This window comes from Tupaia chinensis, unplaced genomic scaffold, assembly GCF_000334495.1.
Source record: "Tupaia chinensis unplaced genomic scaffold, TupChi_1.0 Scaffold000704_1, whole genome shotgun sequence".
Taxonomy (NCBI): domain Eukaryota; kingdom Metazoa; phylum Chordata; class Mammalia; order Scandentia; family Tupaiidae; genus Tupaia; species Tupaia belangeri.
In genome coordinates this window covers 2,561,510-2,571,582 of record NW_006160227.1, presented here as the reverse complement: position 1 = coordinate 2,571,582, position 10,073 = coordinate 2,561,510, and the positions used below count along the sequence as shown (strand labels likewise).

General features: G+C 56.3%; 1 protein-coding gene across 1 annotated transcript in view; it reads left to right on the top strand.

Moving 5' to 3' along the window:
* FGD5 (FYVE, RhoGEF and PH domain containing 5) overlaps nt 1-10,073 on the top strand; it is a 134,864-nt gene that overhangs the window by 98,025 nt on the left and 26,766 nt on the right. The window contains 4 exon segments of the mRNA XM_006160678.2: nt 1,919-1,969; nt 2,558-2,616; nt 6,276-6,347; nt 7,821-7,889. Of these exon segments, the coding sequence (XP_006160740.1) occupies nt 1,919-1,969; nt 2,558-2,616; nt 6,276-6,347; nt 7,821-7,889 (251 nt within the window).

The window sequence follows — 10,073 nt, the reverse complement described above, 5'->3', positions numbered from 1 at the left end:
AGTCGCCCTTAGCCCCCTCCCGCTGCCTTGGACCCCGCCGGTCAGCGGCCACTGCGCGTCCAACAGAGAACAGCAGGGGCAGTCCCCCCACCCTGCTTTGGCGTCCCCGCCTGTCTCCTCATTTCGCGGAAGCAGCCCCTGTCCCCAGAGCCCCCCACGTGGCAGAGCCGTGGACAGGTTCAGCCCCAGACCTGCTGGGCCGCCTGTGGATTTGCCACGGAGCGCCCCCTGCTTCTCGAAGCCCTCTCCTCCCGGGGCTTCCGTGTTCCCTCTCCCACTTCCCCGCACCTCTCTGTCCCAGCTGCTGTGGTTCTTGGGGCTGTCCTGGTCCCCTTTCCTCCCCTCCCTGGAGAATGTCACTCCTCATTTCTGCCTGGAGAGACAGCAGCGAGCTGAACCAGCACACTCCGTGGGCTTTGCACTCAGCCAGACCAGGAAAATCCAAGCTGGCCCCAGGGCATGGCGGTTAAACCGTGAGGATGGGAGGCCTGACCCCACATGGTCAGCCATAGTTCAAATCCTGGCCCTGGCAACTTAAAAAAGAAATCACACCAGGCACATGGCGTGCACGCCCCACATCCCGACAGGACGGACAAACGGAGGAAAAGAGGTTCTAGTGACGCCTCTCTCTCTGTCCACGGAAAAAGTGTAATTAAAATAAGGAAAGTAAGGGAACCAGCAGTTAGCGTAATGGCTATGTCGCTGGACTCCCACGTAGGCGACCGCGGTTCGCGTCCCAGACCCAGTGGCTTAAAACTCACGCCGGGCGCGTGTGCGTGCGTGCCGAAGATCCCGAGAGGAGAATAGAGGAGAAGGGATTGCGGTGTGGCCATCCTCCCTGGGGGTGATTTCTCGCTTTCTATCTCTCTCTGTCTTTCTGGCAAGCACACGTGCCCTATAGCAAAAAAAAGCTCTAAAAAAAAAAGAAAGAAAGAAAGAAAGAAAGAAAGAAAGAAAGAAAGAAAGAAAGAAAGAAAGAAGGAAAGGCCATGACACCCAGCATGGCCGGAAAGGACTGAGTGAGCCGGAGAATGGAAACCGGGGCAGGCCCAGAGCACGCGGAGCCTTGTGGGTATAAACGTGGCCAAGGTTCAACACGCTGATCGTCACGTCTGTCCTCCCCTGAGCAGATCCTGTGCTTTGAAAAAAAAAAAAAAAAAGTTGCTGGCAGGCACGTGTACTCAGCACAGAGCGACAGGGAGAGGGAGAGGGAGAAACACGCCCCGGTGAGGCATGGCCGCGCTGCCGTCCCTCCTCCCCATCGCTCCCTCCTGTAGGGATTTCAGACACGCATGTACTCAGCGTGTTTTTCAGACCACCAGGGCTGAGGCTCAAACCACACGGTCATCCGTGTCCCTTTACCACAGGTTATGAGCTGGCCCGAGTGTGTGCCTCTTTTTCTGAGGAGTCTCTGTGTAGTCACTGGAGAGAAGAGAGACAGAAAGTGAGAAATCACCCCCCAGGGGGGATGGCCACACCACAATCCTTTCTCCTCCATTCTCCTCTCGGGATCCTGGGCATGTACGCACACGCGCCCGGCGTGAGTTTAAGCCACTGCTGGGTCCGGGACTTGAACCACGGCCGACGACGTGGGAGTCCCGCAGCGTAACCAGTACGCCATCTGCTGGTCCCAAGAGTGTGCTTCTTGAAGGCAGGGCTCCCCCGTGTCTGTGTCCCCAGAGCGTGGCCCAGCGCCGGCACATAGGTGCACCATGGGTGTTTGCTGGGTGAGCGACTGGCCACGGGCAGCCACAGTGAGTGTAGGGCCGGTGCGTGCCATGCGGGGTGGCCCTGGGGGTGGGCGTCCCACACTTCCAGAACTTGGCTCCCATTGCTGGAGAGGGAGTGGTCACAGTTAGGGACCGGAGGGGCTGGTTTCCCAGGGCCTCGCTGACCCCGGCTCCTGTTCTTCCCACAGACTACTTAAATAACCTTTGCCCGGACTCGGCCGAGTACGACCACACACAGGGTGAGTCTGGCGTGCACCTGGACGGCCCCCAGGACTCTGCGTCGGTTCCCAGGCCACGGCCCCCTCCCCACCACCCGGGTACCCGTGCCCGATGCCTCTGGGGCTTCTGGGAGACTCTGGATCTTGCGGGAGGACTCCTTCAACCACAGGACTCCCTGAGATGGGCGATGTCCACTCAGAAGAGAAGGGGTCACCGGAATTTGGTGACAGGAAGGGCAGTATGAGCTCTGAGAGGCCCACCCCGGCCTCCCTGTGTCCCCAGTCCTGTGTGGCTGTCCTGGGTCTGAGCTGCCAGGCTGTCCCCTGTCAGACATGGCCTGCTTGCAGCCCGGGCCTGGGGCCCAGCGTGTCCAGTCACTGTGGAGGCCCTCTGGGTAGCAGTGGCACAGCGGAAGGGGGGTCCTGCCTGTGACCTGCTGCTACGGTGGGAAAACTCAGAGCCCCCCTCAGCACACGCGCCCCAGCCCTGCCGGTGTTGCGGGGTCCGGGGTGGGAGCTGAGAGGCAGCGGATGGGGAGAGGCCAGGATGGCAGCAGGGAGGCTGGCCCTCCTCAGGCAGCCCCGCTGTCCCTCTGCGTCCCTCTCCAGGTGTCCTGACCCTCATCTCTAAAGTCACCGACCGTGCCAACGACAGCATGGAGCAAGGGGTAAGTCTCGTCCCTGTGCCTTCCCTTGGGCGCCATCCCAGGACCCTCTGGGCCCTGCCCCGGTCCAGCCTGTGCTATCCCACTTCTGGGGTCTGCAGGCGAAGGTCGGTGTACTCCACAGAGAGTCCTGGGTTCTGGCCCTACCCTTGCTGTGTGACCTTAGCCACTGTACCCCCCTCTCTGGGCCTTTGGCTCACCGTTGGAGCATCGTCAGGGCTAGGAATATATAGACTTGATAGCAAGGCTCCCACGGCCAGAGACCATCCACGGCAGCACCTGGGGGTGCTTCGTAAACTACAGACCCCTAGGCACACCTAGGTCTTCCCAGTCAGTTTCTGGGTGCAGGGTTCCAGAGATAGACATTCTTTTTTTTTTTTTAATATTTTATTTTTTTGGAGAGGTTTTTGCTATAGGACGCGTGCACTCGCCAGAGACAGAGAGAGAGAGAGACACAGAAAGACGGAAATCACCCCCCAGGGGGGGATGGCCATGCCGCAATCCCTTCTCCTCCATTCTCCTCTCAGGATCTTGGGCACGCACGCACACGCGCCCGGCATGAGTTTAAGCCACCGGGTCCAGGATTTGAACTGCGGTCGACTACATGGGAGTCCAGCGACGTAGCCATTGCATCAACTGCTGGTCCCCATCATGACTTTTCTGACAACCCAGTTTTGTTTGTTTGTTTGTTTGTTTGGGGAGAGGTTTTTGCTATAGAGCACATGCGCTCACCAGAAAGACAGAGGGACAGAGAGACAAAAAACGAGAAATCACCCCCCGGGGGGATGGCTACGCCGTAATCCCTTCTCCTCCGTTCTCCTCTCGGGATCTTGGGCATGCACGCACACGTGCCCAGCGTGGGTTTAAGCCACCGAGTCCGGGACACGAACCGCGGTCAACTGCATGGGAGTCCAGCGACATAGCCATTATGCTAACTGCTGGTATTTCTAATATTTCTGTTCCCCATCTGCTGAAATGCCCATCTGGTCATGCACTTCTGTCCCCTTTTACTAAGTCCTTAATGTATTAGTCATAGTTTCTTTTTCTTTGTTTTTAAAGAGTTTTTGCTATGGGGTGCATGTGCCCGCCAGAGGGACGGGGAGAGAGAGAGAGGCAGACAGAAAGTGAGAACGGCCACGCCGCAATCCCTTCTCCTCCATTCTCTTCTTGGGATTTGGGGCATGCACACGTGCCCGATGTGAGTTTCGGGTCACTGGACCAGGACTTGAACTGCGGTCCGCCATGTGGGAGTCCAACGCCTGACCACTGCGCCACCTGCTGGCCCCAGCTATGGGGCCTTTGAAATCCTCATCTCTAGCCCCGAGGTGTTACCTCATTCTTGTTTGGAAAGAATTATTTATTTCATTTTACCCATCATTAGTAGTAGTAGTATTTGATTTGCTGTAGATCATAAGCATTTACCAGAAGGAGAGAAGAGACAGGGAAAGTGAAAAAGCAGGCTGCCGGGTCTGGGACCCAAACCGTGGTCGGCCACGTGGGAGTCCAGCGCCTCAGACGTCCTACCACCTGCTGGCCCAACATGTCGCCTCTTGTTTGATTCTGCTGAACGCTGTATTTCTTGAAAACGAGACTTCTTTTCTTGCCCTCTTCCCCCTCATTTGTGGCTGAGTGCTAGACATCGTGTGTCGAAGCACTGCGGAGGCTGGGGCGAGAGGCGTTTACCCCAGAAATGGGCGTGCCTCTCTGGGCCCTGCTGTTTTGGTGAGAGGTGGGCAGTGGCGTCAGTCCAGTCAGTGGCTGAGCTGGGTTTGGATTGCGGGGTTGCCATTGTCCTCTTCGGTCCCTCCAGACTTCATGCTCCTGCACCAAGGCCTGCTGTTAACCTGGTGGCCCTGGTGGCCCCGAGAGTTTTCCTCACATCCTTGCTCCGTCCTCAGCGTTCGGCCATCTCTGCCCCACAGGAGGCTCTCCGCCACGCCATCGCCCTTCTCGTAGCGTGCTCCCTGTGGCTCGGGACCCTGGGCCATGCCCCCGGTGGACGCAGAGGCCTCGGGCCTCCTGCAAAGCCTCAGTTTGGAGCAGCGCTGGGAGTCAGGCGCCCCACGGCAGTCCAGAGGCCTTGCATCTGTGGCTGGAACAGTCCCTCTGCGCATCTCCCAGCTGTAGTGACCTCTGGATGGCATTGGGACATGGGACAAGGCCCGCGAGGTCACACCCTTCTCCTAGGGGTGGGCGGCTTTGCTGCGGCCCTTTCTCCAGAGCTGTGGATGTCTGCCCGGGTTCTGGGTGGGCAGGTTTCCTGGCCTCCTCAGTGGCCAGGGCCTAGGAGGGGGACGGCCTGGGAGGTAGGCAGGGTCTCGGGCAGCCCCTTGGGGCTCGTGCACTGGCACTGCTGAAAGGGGCTCTCTCGGCCCCTGCCCTGCCCCGTCTTCCCTGCAAGCACCCAGCAGAGGCTCATGGGAAAGAATTTGTGAAGAAGCGTGGATCCCTGTGGCACCAGCCCGCAGCTGAGCGTCAGGTGTTTGCTGTCATTTTCACCTCTTTCCTTTCTTCCTTTATGCGTGGCTCTTCCTTCTTTTTACTGATTTATCTATTTTTACGTTCAGTCGTGGTGTAGCATTACACCATGGATTACCACGTGGATTTCCTTTGTTTTTGGAGAGGTTTTTGCTATAGGGCGCGTGCGCTCACCAGAAAGACAGAGACAGAGAGACAGAAAGCGAGAAATCACCCCCCAGGGGGGATGGCCACACCGCAATCCCTTCTCCTCCATTCTCCTCTTGGGATCTTGGGCACGCACGCACACGCGCCCGGCGTGAGTTTAAGCCACCGGGTCCGGGACACAAACCACAGTCGACTACATGGGAGTCCAGCGACATAGCCATTATGCCAACTGCTGGTCCCGATAGCTTGACTTCGAAGCAGAGTGGCAGTGTTACAGGCTCTGGCCTTCCCTGACCGTCAGGGCGGGAGCAGTGTCCTCGGGCATCCTTCCACGTTGTACTAGACCGATGACGGTGGCAGATTTGTGCCGTGTGGGATTTTATGCCTCCGACCGTGGATATTGTAAAGGACTCTTCCAGGTGGTTTCTCTCCACACAGCTCTCCCCGGACACTTCAGAGCCTGCCCTCGAGGGAGGTGCTCATTGTTTCCAGGATCGTGGGGGCCGAGGTGCAGAAGAGATGGAGTTGTGTCATTTACGTACTTTGGGTCCCTCGGAGAGTGATGACAGGGAGTGTCCAGACATGTTCTCCTGCTAACCGTGCACTTCCGGGAGCGTGGACCCAGCTTCTTCCAAGGGAGCATTTTGCTAGTTTAACTGTCCCTCTGGGGCCTGGCTCTGGGCTGCAGGCCTGGAAGCTCGAGCCCAGGCTTGGGTTCAAAGTCCCTTAAGTCTGCACACTTTAGGAGGGACACAGGCGTAGAGCAGGCTTGGTGGCCAGGAAGCAGACAGGGGTGTCAGACGGCACCGCAGGCCGTGGTCCCCCCCACCCCCCGATGCACACAGGCCCCAGGCCGGGGCTGGAGGGATGAGTCCGGTCGTGGAAGCACACAGCCGCTCAAACCCTGGTCCTGCCCCTTCGAGGAGGTCGGGCTCAGGGCAGGGCCTTTCTGAAGCAGCTCCCTCCCGGTTACGGAGGAGCAGGGACCCCCTGAGTGGACCCTGACCGTCTCCCCCTCACCCCACTCCCACCCACAGGAGAACCTGCAGAAACTGGTCCACATCGAGCACAGCGTTCGGGGTCAAGGGGACCTCCTCCAGCCGGGAAGGGTGAGTGCCACCTCCGTGGACGGGGCAGGGGGTGTGTGGACTGCAGGTGGGCCACCCAGGGCCTGGAGCCGGGGCCATTCACCCACCGCAGCAGGGCCGGCTGGGTGCAGGCTGGCCTCCGTCACTGTAGCTGGGGGGGCCTCGTGGGGCGGCCCCTCCCCCACCTCGGCTCTGGGGGCGTGGATAAAAGGCACCCTGCCTGCTGGACTGGTGTTCCCCATGGTTCCCTTCGCCTCCCAGAAGGGGCCCCAAGTATTTATTTAGTCCAGAATTGCTGGAAAGCAGGAAAACGCTGTCAAGTGTGAGTCCCGAGAAAATGTCTTAAACATCACTTTTATTTTTAAGAGCTAAGTTTACCCACTTTTAAGCTTCCAAATAGAAAACATAAAACTCAGTTCGAAAATAGTCAAAAATATGTTCGTTACCACTCATGATCCAAGAAGGGTAAGACCCAAAGGAATGAAGAGCGTGCTCAGGGGGTCTAAAATTAGCCAGGATCTCATGGGACTGAGGGTCTGTGAAGTCAACTTAGTGTCGGGCCAGGATCGTGAGCTGGGGAGATAGGCGGTAAGTGGTGCGGGGGTGGGGCTTCACGCTTAGGAAGCCGGATTCCCGCAGGGCCCGCGGACGACTGCACCCAGCCCTGTCAGCATCACCCACAATCACGTGTGTCCACGGCCCTGATTGGGTGGGGACTTGGAGGGAAAAGGATTGCAGCATGGCCAGAACCTTGCAGGGGGGGGGTCCTCTTTCTCTCGCTCTTTTTGTCATGCACCTGTCTGCACCCTGTGGCATAAAACAATTTTTACTTTTGGAGAGATTTTTTGCTATAGGGCACGTGCACTTGCCAGAGAGAGAGAGACAGAGAGACAGAAAGCGAGAAATCACCCCCCAGGGGGGATGGCCACGCCGCAATCCCATCTCCTCCATTCTCCTCTTGGGATCTTGGGCACGCATGAACACGTGCCCGACGTGAGTTTAAGCCACCGGGGCCGGGACTCGAACCACTATCAAGTACATGGGAATCCAGCGACGTACCCATTATGCCAACTGCTGTTCCCAATGATAATAATAGTAGTAAACTAAAAATTAAATAAATAACTTTAAAAAAGAACAAACTCATTCCATGTGTTTGTGTCGTCCGGAATTAGGAGACCGTGGGGACTGGTGACGAAGCAGCCGAAGAGGCTGTGTTCCGATGGTCGCCCTGGGTGGGAGCAGTCGCTTTTGCATTCGACTGTGCCGAGCAGTGCGGAGCTGGGTGCAGTGCAAGGCAGACACTCCTGGGGGCCTGTCTCCAGTGCCACCCCCATACATGCAGCTTCTCTCCTGAGCTGGACTTCACCCATGAACTGTTCTCTGACTCTCTGGACAATTCATGGTTTAAGTTTCCCACTCAGGGGCCTCCCCCCACTTCCTCTGGATGGCGTGGGGTGTCTACCTGATCACCAAGGCCTGCTTCTCTCCCCGCAGGAGTTCCTGAAGGAAGGGACGCTGATGAAGGTAACGGGGAAGAACCGACGCCCCCGCCACCTGTTCCTGGTAAGCCCCTGGCCTACCGCCCGAGACCCAGGGCTGTTGAGCTGTATGACATTTTTTAGGGCCAGTATTCAAGGGCAAGTGGAAGGGACAGTGAGAAGAGGAGAGCACAGCAGGGTCTTTAGGAGGAGGGTCATTCTGTATTATGGAACGTTCTAGAAGGCTGAGAGCTTTGCCCTTGGAAACCACAACCCTTGGTAGTTGAGTGATCTTGAACGGAGTGCTGCCAGATCTAACCACCATGTCCTCACCCCGAACATCTCAAAGGAGGGCCCATGGCCATGGCATGGGCGGTTGTGTCCTGAACTGCTACGCTGGAGGCCACATGGCTGACCATAGGTTCGGATCTCAGTCCATCTGAAACTCACCAGGTGCCCACGTGCCCCGGACGCTGACAAGCTGGACGGCCAAAGGAGGGGGTCACAGTTATGAGACTCTGTTGTGGGTCTCTCTCTCATAAAATAAAATTTTGAGAAATCTTCAACCCAGGAAATTTTTTTTTGTTGAGAGGTTTTTGCTTGCTGTAGGGCACATGTGCTTGCCAGAGAGAGACAGAGAGACAGAAAGTGAGAAATCACCCCCCAGGGGTGATGGCCACGCTGCAATCCCTTCTCCTCCATTCTCCTCTCGGGATCTTGGGCACACACACACACACGCCCGGAGTGAGTTTAAGCCACCGGGTCCGGGACGTGAACCGCGATCGACTACATGGGAGTCCAGCGACATAGCCATTACGCTAACTGCTGGTCCCAACTGCCACACGACCTGCTGGTCCTAATTTAGCCTAATTTAACATTGTGCCTCTAATTCTGAGCCACAGGAAATGCCCAGGCCTCCGGTGTAGCAATACAGGCTAGCTCGTGTCACTGTGTCCTCTCTCTCTGCGTTTTTGCTCTTCACAGACACCAGCACCGCGGCACTGTGTCCTAGCACTCTGCGTTTTTGCTCTTCACAGACACCAGCATGTTTTACAAATCAGTCTGTGGCAACTCTTTCAGAAAAGCCTATCAGCTCCCTTTTTCCAATATCACATGCTCCCTTCATGTCTCTATGTCCCAGACTGGTCATTCTCACAATATTTTAAACTTTTGTGTCATTATTAGATAAGACTTCTGTGTTATTAGGGTGACCTGTGATCAGTGATCGACATGTTAATATTATAATTGTCTTCTGGCAGCACGGACCACGCCCATATAAGACTGAGAACTGGGACCAGCAGTTAGCATAATGGCTATGTCGCTGGACTCCCATGTAGTCGACCGCGGTTTGAGTCCCAGACCCGGCGGCTTAAACTCACGCTGGGCGCATGTGCGTGCGTGCCTAAGATCCCGAGAGGAGAATGGAGGAGGAGGGATTGCGGCGTGACCATCCCCCCTGGGGGGTGATTTCTCGCTTTCTGTCTCTCTCTGTCTTTCTGGTGAGTGCATGTGCCCTATAGCAAATTCTCTCAAAAAGAAAAGACTGAGAACTTCATCCACAAACCCGTGTGTTCTGACTCTTCCGCTGACTCGCTGTTTCCTTTTCTCTCTCCCTCTCCTTGAGCCTCCCTGCTCCTGAGGGAAGGAAAGCCTATCACCCCTACAGTGACCTTAAATGTCCAAGTAAGAGGCAGAGCCGCACAGCTCTCACTTTAAGTCACAAGCTAGAGGGGCCAGCGGGTGGCATTGTGGTTAAAGTACTGGACTCCCACGTGGTGGACCACGGTTCAAGGGCCGGATCTGGTGGCCTGAAAATCACATCAGGTGCATTTGTGTGTGCACGCCTAAAATCCCAGGAGGAGAGTGAAGGAGAAGGGGTTGTGGTGTGGCCACCCTCCCAGGGGATGATTTCTCACTCCAGTGGGTGCACATGCCCCTATGGCAAAAACCTAAAAAAAAAAAAAAAAAAAAAAAAAAAAAAAAAATCACGAGAAGTTAGGAATGAATAAGCTGAGTGAGAGAGGCATGTCGAAAGTCAGCATCGGCGAAAGGTAGGCTGTGCGTCTAACTCCAAAATGAATGCAAAGGAAACACTCTTGAAGGAAATTAAAAGCACTACTTCAGGGAACACGCAGGTGATAAAAGAGCCAGGCAGGCTTACTGTGGATATGGAGAGAGCTTTCGTGGTCTAGTGAGATCAGGCCGACCAACACATTCCCTTCAACCAAAGCCTAATCCAGAGCAAGGCCCTCACTCTCTTCAACTTTGT